Source organism: Mastomys coucha, unplaced genomic scaffold (assembly GCF_008632895.1).
Source record: "Mastomys coucha isolate ucsf_1 unplaced genomic scaffold, UCSF_Mcou_1 pScaffold5, whole genome shotgun sequence".
Taxonomy (NCBI): Eukaryota; Metazoa; Chordata; class Mammalia; order Rodentia; family Muridae; genus Mastomys; species Mastomys coucha.
This window is the reverse complement of record NW_022196911.1, coordinates 57,631,142-57,650,617: the sequence shown is the minus strand read 5'-3', so window position 1 is coordinate 57,650,617 and position 19,476 is coordinate 57,631,142. Positions and strand designations below refer to the sequence as shown.

Sequence of the window (19,476 nt, the reverse complement as noted above, 5' to 3'; positions counted from 1 at the left end):
AAAAAAAAAAAAGAAGAAATCTTTAATTCTAATAAATAATCTAGCAGTCAGTCCGTTAGCACAAGTGCTTGTGGAGGGACATTTCCTTCTGTTAGTCACTGGGTAGCTCTGTACTCTTGCTTGCTGTGATCACATGGTAACCATATCATGTTGTCACCAAGCTACTTCCTCTGGGGAGTGATATATCTCTCTGTAGGCCATCGTGGAGCAGACTGAGGTAGTGACCCATATCTAGTCATGGCAACAAAACAAGCAGAACAGTGATAACGAGGTCTGAGGTAAAGGAAACGGCTCTGTGAACATTCCCTGCAGAAGGCAGGGGGTGACACGAGACTGTCCCTTGACCACTACTTCCTATCTCTGGCTGCATATGATCTTGTGGCCCCGCTGACCCTCCCTAGCCCCCAGCACCTAGGAGGGAGAAGGTCAGAAGTAGTTGTCGTTTCTTGGATGGGGTTTTCTGGTGATACGTCTGCCTTGGAGTCACCTATGCTCCTATAAGGAACTTTTGTAAGGTCACTGGCTCATCACCTAGACCTGGGAAGAAGCATTTCTTTGATCTGTTGGTCTAGGATCAATATTTATGTCTCCCCAGGAGAAGTCATGGGATATAGTCTATGTTTTTAGACAGTAAGAGTGTTGTACAGGCCAGAGGTTGATGTTAACTATCTTCCTTTATCATTCTCCACTTTATTTTATCTTTTGGTTTCTTTTTTAAAAAAATTATTTATCATATATACATACACTATAGCTATCTTCAGACACCCCAGCAAAAGGCTGATGCATCTCATTATAGGTGGTTGTGAGCCACTATGTGGTTGCTGGGATTTGAACTCATGGCCTCTGGAAGAGCAGTCAGTGCTCTTAATGGTTGAGCTATCTCTCTAGCCCATTTTTTGGTTTTTCAAGACAGGGTTTCTCTGTATAGCTCTGGCTGTCCTTGAACTCAGAAATCCTGTCTTTGCCTCCTGAGTGCTGGGATTAAAGACACCATCCACCACTGCCCCAAAATTATTTTTTTTAAAGATTTATTTATTATATGTAAGTACACTGTAGCTATCTTCAGACATACCAAAAGAAGATGTCAGATCCCATTACAGATGGTTGTGAGCCACCATATGGTTGCTGGGAACTAAACTCAGGACCTCTGGAAGAGCAGTCAGTGCTATTTTAACCACTGAGCCATCTTTCCAGCCCCCAAAATTATTTTTTGAGACAGGGTTTCTAACTGAACCTGGAGCTTCCCTTGGGCTGGGCTGACTGGCCAATCAGCTGCAGGGATCTAATGTTCTTGTTCTCCTGCATCATGGTGTGCTGAGTGTATAGATGTGTGCCCAAGGTCTATGTGGCTGCTGGGGATCCGAGCCCAGGCGCTTATGCTTACTCCTAACTGAGCCCTCTCCCCAGCCCTTGAAGTCATATTCTCATGTTTTTCTAGCTCATGTTTTTAAATATTATTAATTTATTCCATTCCTTTTTAAAAGTTTTCTTTTAAAGTTCTTAGATTTATTCATTTTATATGTGTGTTTTTAGCCTGCCTACATATATATGTGCACCATGTGCATACTTGATGTCCATGGAGTTCAGATGAAGACATATGTTCCTTGGATCTGGAATTATGGTTGAGACCCACAATGTGGGTGCTGGGAATTGAACTTGGGTTATCTGCAAGAGCAGCCATCACTCTTACTCAGTGGGCCATCCTTCCATTCCCAAGTTATTCCATTCTTAACAGAATACAATTAATACTTAAGAATTTTTTTTTAATAAAAAATGTATTTGGTTAGAAAAACACTGTTGCTTTCTCTCCCTCCACCCCAGTTGAAGATTAAGGTCTGATGTAACACAAGCTGGTCCTAAATCAATATATAAAGAGGATAACCTCGGCCGGGTGGTGGTGGCACACGCCTTTGATCCCAGCACTTGGCAGGGAGGCAAGGCAGGATTTCTGAGTTTGAGGCCAGCCTGGTCTACAGAGTGAGTTCCAGGACAGCCAGGGTTATAGAGAAACCGTGTCTCAAAAACAAAACAAAACAAAAACAAAAACAAAAAACCAAAACAACAAAAAAAAAGAGGCTACCCTTGAACTCCATTCTTCCACCGATACATACCAAGCACTGGGGTTATGGCCATAGCATGTGCTTTAGACTACACCTTTAGGCTGAGTTTAAATGTTTGTCAAGAAGGAACACTGTGAAGAGTTGTTAATGACTAAAAAGGAATTATTTAAAATAACTCAGTAAACTTATTTTAGGAAATATGGTGAGTCAGATGTCTGCTGAAACTCTGACCATGTGAGATCAGAGGCAAACACGTTTGAGAATATATGACTGTGGAGAAAGTAAGGGAAATATCTGAAGGATGAAAACAAAGTAGCTAGAGTCCTGAGGGACGAATGCAGGGCACTTAGCATCCACACACACTGTTCTGTAGTCAGGCTTGGACCTTAGCTACAAATAAGGGACCTCTACACAAAGAAAGCCTTCAAAAGCCTCTACTCAGAGATGGGCACACAACAACTACAAAGCTCACCCTACACAGGGATGCTTGGACTTCGCTTGGTTAGGAGGTAAATTCAGAAACACCTTAGCCCTCAGGCTTAAACTCCCACTCAACTTTCCTTGGTGTGAGTGACTAAAAATAGCTCCAACGGTATCTCTAGCCCCACATGAATCTCGAGGCGCTTGATGCTCCCTATCAGTAGATGGAATCGGCTTCTCTCCTAGGACCTAGATGAGATTTGGGACCACTTCTTCAACAAGGATATGTAGCAGAAGTGATGCTGGAGGGTTTCTAAAGCAGCAGCAAGGCTGCCTGCCCTGCCCGGGAGCCTAGCTACTCTGTTGTAAAGAAGCAGAAAGTTAATTGGACACATCACATGTAGACGTGCTGAGTGAAACTGCAGGTCCCGGTTTGGGAGTCGTCACGGACCAAAGATACCCTGCTTTGTCTGTAACCATGAGACACTTAGGTTTGGACCCTCAACTTATACTATATTTCTGGCTTTAAGTCTGGAGCGATCTGGGCAGGCAAGGGCTTTAGCTGAGGCAGAAGTAAATCATCAGGGGTGGGGAGATGACTCAGTGGGTAAGAGTGCTTGCTGCTCAAGCCCAAGGACCAGAGTTTGAATCCCTAGCACACACATACAAAACCCCCGTGGCCCCTATACCTGTATCCCTAGCACTGTGGTGGGGTTGGAGACAGGGGCTTGATAACTGGCAGCCTAGCTCCAGGTTAAGTGAGAGAGCTTGTCTCAAAAGGAATGAGGCAAAGTTATAAAACAGAATACCCTATATTCTCTTCTGGTATCTGCATGTGCATAGAAGCACACACAAGTGTACATACAATACCCACTCACATGAAATACATATTGGAAAAATCAAATCATTAATTTGTTACCACAAAGATGGTAACACATGTATACATAACATAGAAGAAAAAAAAATCACAAAATACACATAGAAAAACCCAGAATAAGTTTCTTTAATCCCAGCACTTGGGAGGCAGAGGCAGGCGGATTTTTGAGTTCGAGGCCAGCCTGCTCTACAGAGTGAGTTCCAGGACAGTCAGGGCCACACAGAGAAACCCTGTCTCGAAAAACAAAAACCAAACCAAACCAAACCAAAAAAGGACAGAAGTGCATACACACAATCTTGGTATGTGTGTAAGACCTTAACTGTGAGACTAATAAGAGCCAGATATGGTGGTATGTGCCTACAGTTCCAGCTACTCAGGAGCCAAGGCAGAGCAATCACAGTTTGAGGCTGGCCTGGATAACACTGTAACACTAAAGGACTGGGGCATGGGTCAGGTAGAATCCATGCTTCACACGCTCAACACCCTGGGCTCAATCCCAGCACAGAAACCAGAACCAAACAAGACTCTTAACAGATATGAAAGGAGGCCAAAAGAAATGAGACATCATAAAACAATAGCCAGAAAGACTTCATGTTATTGATATGTCCTCTTTGGACACCAAGTCAGTGAAATTCCAATGTGGGGAAAATGTCAGTAAGGTTTCTCCTTGAATAATGACCAGCCGAATTCTAAAAGTATTTAGAAGAACAACAACAACAAAAAAAGGTCAAACAAGCAGGCCTGCCTGGAGGAACAATCAGGTTTGATCATATTGGGTAACCACACTGTGAGTTTCAGTAATTTGACAGGTGAGACGGCTTAGCAGTAAGGTGCTGAGCCTGATAACCTGTTTCAACCCTGGAATCCATGTAAAAGTCGAAGGGGAAAACCACTTCACACATATGGCATGACATATGTATACCCTCACAACAAACATAAAATTACATATATACAACAGACACACACATATAATATATATGTATATTATATATGTATACATATACATATATATGTATATGTGGGGTGTTTTTTTCAGACAGGGTTTCAGGTTTCATTGTGTAGCCCTATACACCAGGCTGGCCCCGAACTCACAAAGATCCACCTGTCTCTGCCTCCCAAGTACTGAGATTAAAGGTGTGCCACCACTTGGCAACAATAACTTTTTTTTTTGTTTGTTTGGTTCTTTTTCGAGACAGTGTTTCTCTGTGTATCCCTGGCTGTCCTGGAACTCACTCTGTAGACCAGGCTGGCCTCAAACTCAGAAATTCGCCTGCCTCTGCCACCCAAGTGCTGGGTTTAAAGTTGCCACTGCCTGGCAACATTTTTTGTTTGTTTGTTTGTTTTTTAAGTGATAGTACTTAAAAACAGAGATGTCAGGGCTGGAGAGATGGCTCAGCAGTTCAGAATGCTCACAGCTCTTCCAGAGGATCTGGGTTCAGTACCTATCATCCATATAGAGGTTCACATTGATGTAATTCCAGTTCCAGAGGATCCAATGCCCTTTCCTGGCCTTCATGGGCACCACACACAGAGTGATACATAGAGATATTTAGCAAAAACAACTTTACAAATAAAGTTAAAAAAAAAAAGGAATCTCTGACTATAAAGAGTATGGAGACTATGCAGGTTTATGTGCACACACACACACACACACACACATAAATTAGTGTATAGAATCCCATATGAGTTAGTGGTACAATTTAGAGGGAAAATTGTCTTTCATGATTTCAGTCTCTCCTCTTACCCCCACTTTCGGTATTTCAAGACAGGGTTTCTCTGTGTCTCTCTCTTTGTCCTGGAACTCTCTATGTAAACCATGCTGGCCTTGAACTCAGTAATCTACTTGCTTTGCCTCCATGTGCTGACATTAAAGATATGCTACTATACTTCTTTTAAGATTTAATTTTATTTTATGTCTAATATGTGTCATGGGGTGGTATGTACATGTGAGTTCGGGTGCCTATAGAAACCAGGAGAGTGCTGAATCCGAAATAGGCAGTTAATAGCCTCCTGAAGTTTGTGCTGGGAACCAAACTTAGGTCCTCCATAAGAGTAGCAAGCCTCTTTAACTGCTGCGGCATCTCTCTGGCTCACCTCTTTGAAACATTTTGTAAATAGTGGCTTGGGGCCAGATAGATGGCTCAGTGGGAAAAGGCACTTGCTGTCAAGCTTGATGACCTGAGTTCAATCGCAGTGACTGAGAGTGGAAGGAGACAACCAACTCCTGCTAGTTGACTTCTACCGCGTGTGGCTCATGGCATACAGGCTCCTCTCCCATAAATGAATGTAACAGATGAAAAGAAGTTTGATGACCTAATGTTTCTTGAAATGCACTTAGATATTTCATCAACTGACACGGCACACAAAGCAGCCTGGGTGTGATGGTTTAGAAGGAGGAGGAGCCACAGAATCTTAGCTCTTTCTTGTTAAATTCAACATCTATTTGGAAATGGAAACAGTATCATCTCATAGGATGGCTGAGGGGAACTGAGTCACCACCACCACTACCACCACAACAACAACCCCCTTGTTTTGCTTCTCCCTTCCCCTTGAACTGAGGATGTGGTTGGGATAAGCTATTTGAACAAAACTGAACTGCCTAGAAGGATTATTAGCCCTGCTCCCTATATAGTCTTCTTTTTTGAAGCCCAGATCAAAAGAAAACCTACTTGGAGCCTTCTTTAAGGAAAACTTCTGAAAAAGAGAATCAGTGCTCTTCTCTACTGTCTGCCCACTGCAATCTCCATTACATTGCTACACTTTTCTCTGTACTATGGTATATGTTTTGTTGTTGTTGTTGTTATTGTTGTGAGCCTAGCTTTTAATGGCTGAGCCATCTCTTCAGCCCTTACTACACTATATTAAACATTACTACTTTTTTGCTTTTTACAACAACAGCAACCAATTAAAAACAGCAAGTTGGATTCAGAGGAAATAAAGACAACAGTAGGAGTACTGATTGCTAAGTGAATGGTTATATCTTTTATTAGGAAAAGATTTTGGGAGGCTGGGTGTCCAGCATGTTTGAGACCTTTGGCTCAAACCTAAGAACTGAAAAAAGGGACAAACTGATTTCTTGACCCAAATTTTTAAGTTCTATTAAAAATAATCTAGAAAATATTAAATATTAATATTAAAGGACATACTGAACCCATACTATCTTGCAAACAAATACAGCTTTGATGCAAATCTTGAAACAGATTTATGTATAATTCAATTCTAATAGTTATAGTGTAAAACATAAGACAAAGGGACAAGAGAGATGGCTTTAGTATTGAGTACTCCATGCTCTTCCGGAGTATCCAGAACTCAGCTCACTGCACTCTTCCCCACCACATCCTCCTTCCTCCCCCTCCATCCCAGACAGGGTTTCTCTGTGTACTCTGGCTGTCCTGGAACTCCCTCTGTAGATCAGGCTAGTCTCGAACTCAGATCTGCCTGCCTCTGGAATGCTGGGACTAAAGGCATTTGCCACCATTGCTCAGCAAGTTCCTAGCATTCTTATCATAGTTTACAACTTGCTATAACTCAGGTGGGGCAGTGGTGGCGCACGCCTTTAATCCCAGCACTTGGGAGGCAGAGGCAGGTGGATTTCTGAGTTCGAGACCACCCTGGTCTACAGAGTGAGTTCCAGGACAGCCAGGGCCACACAGAAAGACCCTGTCTCGAAAAAGCCTAAAACTAAAAAAAAAAAAAAAAAAAAAAAAAAAAAAAAAAAAAAAAAAAAAAAAAAAAAAAGGCTATAACTCTTGTTACAGGGAATCCAACATCCTATTTTAGTCTTTGTGCACGCCAGGCATGCATTTGCTGCACACGCATAAAGGCAAAACATCCATACATATAAAATAAATAAAAAAAAAGAGGGTATACTTTCCTTGTTTGGAGTCTCTCCACTCTCAGTTTTCTCTTTAATAAATCTACATTAACTGTTTATAAACCAAGAATAATTCTCCCAAATACAGCCAATTTTATAAATCAATCCTGATGACAGTGATCTAGAATCAAGTCTAGCATAGATATATATTGAGTAAATAGAAAGTGGTGCTAAGTGAAAAGATTAATGTGATTTCTGTGAAAAATCTGTTATTAAAAAATGAAGAACCAGAACAACACAACAACCACATGGGAAAAGAGGTCCTGGGCAATTTTGAAAATCAGCTTTATTGAGGTATACTTTGCTATACCATAAAACTCACCCACTGTATGCATACACTTCACGTTTTGCAGTCACCACCATACTTGGGTATCACGGTTTTCTTGTTTCTTTTGTCTGTATCATTATGCAAGTTTTAATCTTGATGAACTCTTTTAATAAAAGCTGAACTCTAAAATTATCTAAAAATGTACTTTCTATTTGTCTGAAGTTAAAAAAAAAAAAAACCTCCCAATTTGACACAAGCATCTTTGTAGCGGAAAATGGATTTCAAAGCAGTAGGAAGGTCTTTTGCTATTATTAGGAAAGAAACTTGGTGGGTTGAGCAGACAGACACCATACAGCTCAGATTGTTTGGTGCACGATTATATTTGATCCTTTTGCAAATAGACGGTTCCTCAGGATAACAGGTTAGGCACAGCGGCTCACGCCTGGGAAGCTAAGCTGCAGTGAGACTGTCTTAAAAAAACCAAGACATTCAGTACACTCACAGTTCCCAGAGGAACATGAAGGTACTGAACGGATCCAATGATGAACAACCACTTTTCTGCTCCTCGATTTGGCTAGGGAAGAGTGGAATTCACTCGGGGTTCCCCAACCTATCTGGGAAGCTGGCTGTTTCTGTCCCAAGCCTGTGACGAACACAGAGAAAGGAGCTACCTACGACAGAAAATCTTTCGGGAAGAAGCCAACGGAGATCAGTTAGCTCCCTAACCCGGTGACCCTCCTACAGTCTCCTACCTGAGGAGAAGCAGAGCAGGGACACCTGCTGCTCCAGGCGTGCCAAACCTAGCATCGTGGGAGCAAAGAACATGGCTTCATCGTCCGGGTGCGCGATCACTACAAGGGCCCGGCTTCCGGCTCCCGGCAGACCCGTCTGCTCCGGAGACCTCATTCGTTCCGCCGAGTTCCAAACCCGGAGGAAGCCCCAAGCCAGGACGGCCACCGCCACACACAAGAGACCCACCACTTCCATGCCGGGTAAGTGGCACTGCGCCTGCGCAGGAAGGCAGGCTGCGGGAGGACTCGGGCCTCCCTGAGGGAAAACGGAACTCGCTGAAACTGCGTTCCGTGGTTAAGCACGCAGGGCCCGGACACCGAGATTCGTGGTCTAACGTGGAAACTTCTACCCATGCTCCGCCGTCTCCTCTGGGGCGAAATCCTCTACCTGTTCCAGTTTCAGGGCTAAGTCGAACTCTGCGGTCTCGTAGCTTTCTTACTGTCCAGTGTGCTTAAGAGGAAGTGTCTTAAGAGTTTCGAGATCGTATCTCTCTGCGTGTTCCCCTGAACTCACTAGATATATAGACCATGCTGGCCTCGAATTTACAATGATTCCCATTCCTTTGCCTCCTTAGCTGGGATTTCAGGCGTTTCAGCACGCCGGCCAAAAGGGAAGCATTTTAAAACAAACGTCAGCATTCTTCTTTCAACTCTCTCTCTCTCAATCTCTCTCTCTCCCTCTCTCTATGTATATCTATATATAAATATATATATGTGTGTATATATATATATGTATATGTATATGTATATTTGAGACAGGGTTTCTCTGTATAGCCCTGGCTGTCCTGGAACTCACTCTGTAGATCAGGCTGGCCTCGAAATCAGAAATTCGCCTGCCTCTGCCTCCCAAATGCTGGGATTAAAGGCGTGCGCCACCACTGACCGGCTCAACTCATTTTGTAACCCCCCCTCCTTTTTTTTAAAATGACTTCCAACTTTGTATAAACAGCCCGTTATCCGGCTGGGAAAAAAAAAAGTTTTCCGAAGCGGGTGACCGTTTGTTCTTTCTCAGATGGCGGCTTTGCTAGAGGAAAAAGTAAGCGGCTAAGAGGAAATGTCATTTCCCTAGCAGGGTGAGGCGGAGAGTGCGGTCGGCAGGCCCCTAAATTCTCTAAAGAGGTAGAGATTAAGGAGATGCTCCGGGGACCGGGCCTTGCCCACCATTCCGGCGAATACTCAATGTGAAATTAACGCGCCTCGCAGCCACGTGGGCTCAGGTTTCTCCCGTCAGCGAGGACCGTGCAGCCGCTTCGGCGGGGCGCAGGGGTCGCAGGGTTAGCCTCGCGCCCGGCTCCTTGTCCTTTCCCACGCCTGAGGCAAAGGCTCCGGGCGCGCGGGAGCGGCAGGCTCGCGGTGACGCTCCAGGCCGAGTGCGCGATGGCTGCCGCCGCGGCTCCGGCCGGAGGCAGCGCTGCCGGGGCGGGTCTGACTGTGAGGGACAACTTGAAAAGAACCGGCGCGGTGGCGTCCGAGACCCAGGAAGCGAGGACGAGGTAAGAGCCGCACTCCGCCCGGGGAGGGAGTCGTCTCCCCAACCCTCCGGAAGGAGGAGGAGCCCGAGTCGGAGCCGCCTCAGCGCGGCCGCCGGGCCTGAGGGGGAGGGAGTGGGGTTGAGGCAAGATGGCGGCTAAGGTGGCGAAGCTGCGGCGGCGGCTGGAGTGAGCGCCCAGCTCGCCGCGCCGAGCGAGGGCCGGGCGGAGGGCCGCGCGCCGAGGCCGCGCCCTGGTCGTCCGGCCGTGGGGCGCGCCGGTTCTCACGCTCCGCCAGCTCCTGGTGAGTAGGCTCGGCGCCTGCAGCCCCGGCCTCCGGGCCCTGCTCGCCCGTGAGCTTCCTAGGGCGCCAGTCTCGGATCGGCTGGGCCAGGGGCGTCGCGGAGTACGCAGGGTTGGGGCCCGTCCGAGCCGTGGGTCTTTTCCTCTCCTCCACCCAGGGGCGAGTCGGGTGCGGCGAGGAGTTGAGGCTAGACGAGTGGAGGCTTCTGGAGTTTGGGGGAAGAATGGCCTTAGGCGGGCGGACATCAGCCCGAGGTTTCTGTCCAGTGGGGAAGGGGCTTGCGGTGCCGCGGGACTGGAAGAGGGGGTGCGAGGATGGAGGGCCTCGGGTGGGGCTGGCGCTGGTGACCCGCCTAGGCCCACTAGGAGGGAGAGTTGGTGGCTGTTTGGGGAGTGTGGAAGGGGTTAAGGAGGGTGACAGCGATGGACAAGTGTGTGAAGAGCAAACTAGTTCACCTTTCTAACTGGCCCACTTGAGGTATAATGGCGAAGGGTTGGTAGTGGTGCAGATGCAAAGAGCAGCACCCTCTGCCTCCTGCCGTTTGTTATTGGTGTTTTCTTGTGCCAAGTGGGAGAGTGCACCCCCCCTTTTTTTTTTGGGAGACAACGACGACCGGAATTTGAGAAAGTACTTGAGAGAGCAACCTTAACGGAAAGGACACTGGGTTCTTAGAATTAGTGTCGACCAAGAATAGTCATGCAAAGAAGTGGATGGGAATAAGTGATATTTACAAAAAGTATTTTTGCCTAAGAAATGCCAGGTTGTATATGCCACAGTGCCTCTTCAACAGAGCTAACATTGGATAGTAGCGTTCGTTATGGGTAATTTTAATCTTTGGGATTAGTATATACACCTGCATGTATCACATTTGCTTGCTACTCTGATTATATCCTATTGTATTGAAATTTACATTCCTTATGTGCACCCTGGTGAGAGAATTGATAGGAGCCTAAACGTGGCTGTATACAAAGAGCAACAGGCCTGGGATGTAAAACTACCCTAGGTAGTCATTCATATGTTCAGGGCATTTTGATTAGTAGCTGGTGATAACTCTGAGTCACAAGGACTATCGGGGGATAAACGAAGAGCTGATGTTTTAAATTGATTAATTTTGTTTGTTTTCAGACCTCTTACACCTGTAGTGCTTGCTGGCCCCAACTCCCTATGTAAGTCCCTATGTGGTGACGCTTGTCCTACCACACCTGGCATACTTTATTTAATTTTTAATAGTTTGGGGAGATGTTTTAATATGTCTCCATGTCCCCCATTTAATATATTAAAATTTAACAAATTTACTGGATGAACCAGTTCATATTTGTCTGGTCTCAAGCTCTGACTTACTTAGATATGGGTAAAAACTATAGAAGAAATAAAGCTAAGTTGCTAGAGAAAAATCTCACATTCTCATTCTATTACAGTCCAGTAGTTGAATCAGCTTTAATTTCAGCAGTCCGGAGGCAGAGGCAGGTAGATTCTCTGTGAGTTTGAGGCCAGGCTGATCTACAAAGCGAGTTCTAGAACAGCCAGGGTTACACAAAAAACTTTGTTGTGTCAAAAACCAAAAAACAAAACCAAAAAAGAAAAACAAAAAGAAAACTCTAGTGGTTGTATAGTTTATTTTAATATTTATAGCTTCCAGTTGCTTTGTCTTAAGTGCACCTGTTAATGAAAATCAAACTGTATGCGTACGTGTGTGTGTGTGTGTGTGTTGTGTGTTGTGTGTGTGTGCATACACACATCTAGAAAGTGATTACTTGCCATACCAAAACACTTATCTTTTAGCAAAAGCTTACTGAATATTGTAATATTCCTCCTGGGAAACTGTAATACTGCAAATCGTAATTCTCTTTGCAATTAGCTGGCATTTGGAACATGTTAAACTTTTCTGTGTTTTAGTTTTCCTCTCTGTAACGTTAGGAAAACCTCTGCCTTCACAGGTTTTGTTCTTGTGAGTCTAGTCTGAGTAAGCGCTTAGGAAACTGTAATGGGGCTGCAGCCCATTTGGTAGAGAGCTCAGCCAACATGCACCCAGCCCCAGATTTGACTTCCCAGCACCACATAAAAGTAGGCACATGTCCACTCAGGAGTTCAAGGTTGTCTACAGCTATATATTGAGTTTGAGGCCAATCTGGGATATTCCTGACCTTGTTTCAAAAAAAAAAAAATTTATGAAAACGCTTTAGACAGATTAAAAGGATTATGCTTCTGTGAGAGTAATGCTTTATCTGCAAATCTCATGGTGTAGTTAGAAGAATAAGTATTCATGTTGGAACTCATCAGAATATACCTGTTGCTCATGTATTTATATAGCTATGATTCTCTCCTGTAAATTTTTAAAAAGATTATATTGCTTAGCATGGTAATCTTAACCCTATAAAAATGTACATACAGATCTCTGTCAGTTTGAGGCAGGATTGGTCTTCATAGTGAGTTTCAGGCCAGAAAAGGTTTAAATAGATTGTGTCTCAAAGAAGGAAGAGGAGGAAAAAGGAGTAGATCATATATAATTTTAACTGAGTATCTTGTATTAAAAAAAAAAAAAAGTAAACTTGGGATTGGATAGATGGTTGCATGGTTAAGAGCACTTTTTATGTTTGCAGGCGACCCAGGCTTGGTTCCCAGCACCTGTAAGGCAGCTCACGACTGTAATTCCAGTTCTAGGGGATCTGATGCTCTTGCCCTCCAAGGCACACATGTGATGCACATATGTACATGTAGGCAAATACTTACTACACATAAAATAAAAATGAACAAATACATAGAGAACTCAAAGTGTTGTACTGTCTGCAAGATGAAAAAGATAAAATGCAGGAAGTTCTTTGGATTTAATTGGATTGCAGTTTGTTCCAGGCCAGGCAAGTTCAGGTCACTCCAGTTTTTATAGCTTTTAAGATTTACTGTCAGGCGGTGGTGGCACACACCTTTAATCCCAACACTTGGGAGGTAGAGGCAGGTGGATTTCGTAGTTCGAGGCCAGCCTGGTCTACAGAGTGAGTTCCAGGACAGCCAGGGCTATACAGAGAAACCCTGTCTCGAACCCACCCCCCCCAAAAAAATTTACTTATGCATTTATATACTCATTTTTGTGAAATGTTGAATTCTTTGCCATTGTCTTGTTTTAGAACTCAAAGGCCTTTGCTTAGGCCAGAGATTGATGTAGGTGAGTATCAGGCTATTATTTTTTAGATCTTTCTTCTTTTCCCCTCCTTCCCCCTCCTCTGTTTTATTATTCATTTTTAATTATATCTTATAATCTATCTTAGTTGCATTTTCATATTTTTATTGGTCCTGGAAATGGTACTGTTCTTATCCATTCAGTTACCCCTATCTTTGTTTTTTTTTTAAAACCTATGGGCTGGAGAGATGGCTCAGCAGTTAAGAGCACTGACTGCTCTTCCAGAGGTCCTGAGTTCAATTCCCAGCAACCACATGGTGGCTCACAACCATCTGTAATGAGATCTGATACTCTCTTCTGGGGTGTCTAAAGACAGCTACAGTTTACCTACATATAATAAATAAATAAATCTTTAAAAAAAAAACTATTTAAAAATACATTTATGCTGGGCGGTGGTGGTGCATGCCTTTAATTCCAGCACTTCAGAGGCAGAGACAAGTGGATCTCTGTGAGTTTGAAGCCGGCCTGGTGTATGAAGGGAGCTAAGGCTACACAGAGAAACTCTGTCTCAAAAAACAAAGAAAATAAAACACTTGTTTATTTATTGCGAGTGTGTATGTCCATGGCATGTCTGGAAAGTGAAGGACAGCTTTCAGGAGCTGGTTCAAGCACCCGGTTGGCAGCCTGATGAAGCGCTTCTTCCTGCAAAGCTATCTTCCCAGCTCTGTTCCCTAATTGGAGATGGTCTACATGGTCCAGGCTGACGGCCTAGAGCTGAATGTAGGTGATGCTTATGTCACAGCTACTTAGCTGAAAGGACAGGTGGGTGCCATAGCACTTGGCTCAATCTGTTCTTTTAGTTCACACATATTTTATTAGACCATGGTGTAAAAGCATGTAATAAGGGTTGATCAGAAGTGCTATGAACTGACTTAAAGAGACTTGTATATTTTCAGTTACTCAGTTGTTTTAACTAGTATGAAGTACTTTTTATGTTAAATACTATATAGGCAAAAATAAGAGCTTTTAGTTTAAATAATTTATTTTACTTTTTTTTTTGTTGTTGTTTTTTTTGTTTTTTTGTTTTTTTTGAGACAGGGTTTCTCTGTATAGCCCTGGCTGTCCTGGAACTCACCGTGTAGCCCAGGCTGGCCTCGAACTCAGAAATCCACCTGCCTCTGCCTCCCAAGTGCTGGGATTAAAGGCATGCCCCCACCACCGCCTGGCTATTTTACTTTTAAATGAATTATAGATACAAGTAACTCAGTTGTCAGCATAATTGATATTTTGTTCTTGTATTTGAAGATACAAAAATTAATTTTAATGGTTAAAAGGGCATTTCTTTCTCTATCAGGCCTCCTTAGGAATGTTGAAAAACTATGAAAACCACTGCAGTGTAGCAGCAGCTATGTGGATCATTTGGGTTTATTTTGTTATTTTTGTGGGTTTTTTTTTTTTTCCTTGAACGTTTATTATATTTCTGAGCCATTTTTGCTACCCCAGGAGCTCATGTGGCCAGGAAGTTGTTACTTGGGTAACATTCATCCCAATACTTAGGAGGCAGAGGCAGGTGGATTTCTGAGTTTGAGGCCAGCCTGGTCTATAGAGTGAGTTCCAGGACAGCCAGGGCTACACAGAGAAACCCTATAGTGAACACCGCCCCACCCCAAAAAAAAGGACAGTTCCATCATAGATATACCCTCATGCCCTGTGACAACCACATCAGTATTATTTTCTTCAAACTGTATATTCATTGCAGAAATGTAATATTACAAAGTATTTTAAATTCAATATCTACACTGAACATCCAAATGATCACTCCTTTTCTAGTCAATACAAATTTTAGGTAAAAATCCATCATGAAACTCAACAGTGCCATGTATAATAGTTTGCTTAAGTTTTTCCTCTATTTTGATGAACATTTTATTTTACTTTTTTAGTTTTTTGAGACAGAGTTTCAATGTATAGTCTCTGCTGTCCTGGTACTCATTCTGTAGACCATACTGGCTTTAGACTCAACTGAGATCCATCAGCCTCCACCTGCTTCTCCTTCCAGATTGCTAGGATTAAAGGCATATGCCACTCCTGCCCAGCTTGATGAACATTTTAAATAAATAGATTTTTTTTTAGGTTATTCTGACTTAGTTACATTTAATGAAATTTAAGTATTATAGTGGTGGAAATTCTATTATCAGTAATTTGCTTGTTTTTCTTATTCTGATTTCTAGATATAAGAAACAATTTGTATTTATTTTCAAATTTTAATTTGATTTTATATGTATGGGTGTTTTGCCTACATGTATATCTGTCTTCCACATGCATTGGAGACCAGAAGAGGCCATTGGATCCCCTGAATCTGGAGTTTCAGAGGGTTGTGAGTTGCCATGTGGGTGTTGGGAATTAAACCTGAATTGTCTGGAAGAATAGCCAGTGCTTTTTACACAGTGCCATCTCTCCAGCCTATATTTTATTTAAAAAAAATGTTTTAAGCAGGGTCTTGCTGACCAGGCTGGCTTCAATCCTTTTGCCTCAGCTCTCTTCCTGTTGCAGTTGCACCAGGCCCAGCTTATTTTACAATGAGAAGTCCATTTGTAGTCAGTTTGTTGGCTGTTGTTTCCCACTTACCACACCCCAGTGCTGGCAATCTAACTCTGGGCCTAGTGTGTGGTGGCCAAATATCCTACCACTAAGCTGTATTCTTAGCCCAGTAATATTAATTTTATTTTTTTCTTTTTTGTTTTTTCAAGATAGGGTTTCTCTGTGTAGCCCTGGCTGTCCTGGAACTCACTCTGTAGACAAGGCTGGCCTCGAACTCAGAAATCCACCTGCCTCTGCCTCCCAAGTGCTGGGATTAAAGGCATGTGCCACCACTGCTCAGCTTAATTTTCAAAAAATACTCAAGCCATAACATTTATTTTAAAGGACAACTGTATTATTTATTCATTCATATTCTCTATGCCTCATGCCCCTGTTTTTGAGTCAGGATCTCTCTATGTAGTTCTGGCTATCTTGGAGTTTCACAATGTAGACCAGGCTGACCCCAAACTCACAGAGATCCTCCTGCCTCTCTCTCCAGAGTGCTACCATGCCTAACTGTATTAGTCTGTTTTAGTTCGTAATTTTTACATAAATAATAGTGAAGCATGGCATATTTGCCTATTTATAACATCTGAGCTATTTTTTTAAAAGATGTATTATATATACAGCATCCTGCCTGCATATACACCTTCAGGCCAGAAGAGGGCATCAGATTCCATTACAGATGGTTGTGAGTCACCATGTGGTTGCTGGGAATTGAACTCAGGACTTCTGGAAGAGCAAGCTAGTGCTCTTAACCGATGAGCTGTCTCTCCAGCCCAACATCTGAGCTATTAAGTCTACTTATTTTGCATTTTATTATGAGTTTTTCTAGATTGGATATGGTGGTTCACGCCTGTAATCCTGTGGAAGCAGAGGCAGGAGGATCACAGCAAATTGAATATAGCCTGTAATTGGTAATGAGTTCTAGGTCAGGTAGGACTAGTTACCAAGACTCTGTCTCACCCCCTTCCCCCAAAGAGGTATATATTTTTCCCCTTTAAACTACCTTCTTTTGTGCATTGTTCTTTTTCCATGTTGCTCTCCCAAACCCTACTATATATAAACTGTTTTGTTTTTGTTTTTTCAGTGATTTAATGATGTTTCACTTCAACCAGGAGGTCTCCCTTCTATTTCCTTTTCTCTAAAGTATATATTTTTGTTCTGGATATTACTTTTTATTTTTTATTTTTTTGGTTACTGACTTTATTTTTGAGACAGGGTCTTGAAGGGTTAGATCTGACTCACTCTGGAGCTCGGGCTCTTTTTGAGAATGTGGTACTGGGACTGCAGGCATGAACTTCCATGCCTGGCTAGGAGCTGCTGACGGATTCAGAATGTGATACTCAAGTGCGTGCCCATTTGTCTCCTTTAAATTGTAAGGCCCTTGTAAGCTTGTATACATTTAAGTTTAATAGAATTCTGTTTGTCTTTACTTCATTCCTGGAGTAGTGGATGTTTGTTGAGTTCATTAAAGAGCCTATGAGCTAGCTTTAGTGTTTGCTATAGAAGAGGTCTAATATAATGCATGGCAATTAGTGTTGAATAATTTTGAAAATAGAAAAAAAAAGTGTACTCATGTTATTGAAATAGCAGTGAATTATCAAAGCACTTCTTTCAGAAAAAAAGTCCTGCTGGTTTATTGGGATTTTTGTGAGGATGGGAAAGTAGACCTAGAGTTCCGGTTGTCTATATTAGCATTTTAGTCCCAGGTACTGTTGGATGTAAGAATGTTTTAACAAGTATGCAGGGAAGGAACTTTGGGAGTAATTTTACTGCTAGAAAAAGTATATGAATTAGAAATTTGGAGTGCTTGGTTTATAGGATGTGATATAATATAGAAATGAATCCTTAAGTTAGTTAGTCTGAAACAAAGGGAAAAGTCAGGGCTACCAGACGATTTTGGTTCCTTCCTCTACTTGTGTACTTGAAATGTGGACTGCTTGCCTCTGTGTGTGTGTGTGTGCGTGCATGTGTGCATGAGAGCACACACATCTGCCCGCTTGCAGGATGACAGTGTAGGAATGAATGGAACCCAGGTCCTTGCCTCACAGTAGACAGGTGCTGTACCAGTGATGTAGCCTCAATTCTAGAATATATTGTGCATTTTTGTTGTTGTTGTTGTTTGTTTGTTTGTTGAGTTGCCTAGGCTGACCTTGAACTTCTGAGTTGAAATAACCCTGTCTTGGCCGCCTGAATAGCTGTGACTTCAGGCGTACACCATATGCCAGCTTTGGCTCTTCGATTGTTATAAGGACATCATTATGCTTGTGGACTGTCCTTTTCCACATGCTTGTTAAACTGTTGAGATTTTTCTCATCCTCAGTTCAGATTTAGAACAATCTGGTTTTAGGCAGTTTATATTCCTTGGCAATAACAAATAGCATAATTTTGAACATGTTTGAAATAACTATAATCATCCATGCACATCATAGATGTAAACATCCATGATATAAACATGGATATAAACATCCATGCACACAAAAATACAAATATTTTAAAGTAATGGAAATTTAAATGTCTTTAGATAGGAGTCCAAAGATATGATTATTATTACTTCAAACATGTTTGGGACTTTGATTTCTCTAATTACATTTTCCTTTACATTGCTTTATGATTTTATCATTGGTAGTTTCCTTATTCTATTTATTTTAGACTTTGGTTTGGTCTGTGAATTCTTTGGGTGAACTTTACATTTTGTGGAGCTCAAAAAAAAAATCTTGGGGTTGAGAAAGGGTTTTGTGGGTAAGTGTGCTCAGACTGAAGTCTGAGGCTTCAATTTCAGATCTGTAATACTTTTAGAAACTGAGAAACCCTAGCAGCTGTAATCTCAGCACAGGGGCCAGGGAGACAGGGAGAAGTCAGTTTTCATAAAATTAGTCTATTAATTTCAAAATTAATCTATTCTCACTCAATATTTATTATTTACAATAAAAACTTCCGTAATGTGTTCCTCAACCCATGTGATTACAGGCTAGAATTAAAAGCATGTGCCACCACCATGTTGCCTGATTTTTTTTTTAATAAAATTTTTAAATAAAAAATTAAAAATTTTAAATAAATACATTTAAAAAAATTTTTATGTACATTGGTGTTTTGCTTACATTTGTGCCTGTGTGAGGGTATTGGGTCCCCTGGAACTGGAGTTACAGACAGGTGTGCGCTGCTCTATTGGTGCTGGGAATTAAACTTGGGTCCTCTGGAAGAGCCACCAGTGGTTTTTTGTTTTTTGTTTTTGCTATTTATTTATTTATTTATTTATTTATTTATTTATTTATTTATTTTGAGACAGGGTTTTTCTGTGTAGCCCTGGCTATCCTGAACTCACTCTGTAGACCAGGCTGTCCTCGAACACAGAAATCCACCTGCCTCTGCTTCCCAAGTGCTGGGACTAAAGGCGTGCATCACCACTACCCAGCCAAATTTTTTTTTCTTAATTTCAGAGGACTAGTCAGTTTCACAGTAACTGTTTAATGCTGTTGTTTTATGAATCTTCTCACTTTATAATGAAGGAGCTTTTTTTTTTTAAATTCATGAATTCTATTTTAAATGCTTACTGTAAGTCCACCAGTTACTTATGTCCTTATGAAAGTTTTTCTTGGAGTATCATACTTTCTGGAGTCTCAGGTAATTTAACTTGATTTTCTGTTTTGTTTCTTCTTCTTTCTTCTTCTTCTTCTTCTTCTTCTTCTTCTTCTTCTTCTTCTTCTTCTTCTTCTTC

General features: G+C 42.2%; 2 protein-coding genes across 2 annotated transcripts in view; one reads left to right on the top strand and one right to left on the bottom strand.

The window, feature by feature from the left end:
• Pigl (phosphatidylinositol glycan anchor biosynthesis class L) overlaps window positions 1-8,938 on the bottom strand; it is a 62,952-nt gene extending 54,014 nt beyond the window's left edge. Inside the window, exon 1 of the mRNA XM_031351578.1 lies at window positions 8,252-8,938. Coding sequence (XP_031207438.1) covers window positions 8,252-8,486 — 235 coding nt within the window. The 5' untranslated portion in view covers window positions 8,487-8,938. The remainder of the gene's footprint in view (window positions 1-8,251) is intronic.
• A 937-nt stretch (window positions 8,939-9,875) lies between these two features.
• Window positions 9,876-19,476, top strand: part of LOC116077206 (nuclear receptor corepressor 1-like) — a 61,403-nt gene continuing 51,802 nt past the window's right edge. The window contains exon 1 of the mRNA XM_031351577.1: window positions 9,876-10,063. The gene's annotated coding sequence lies outside the window, so the exon portion shown is untranslated. The remainder of the gene's footprint in view (window positions 10,064-19,476) is intronic.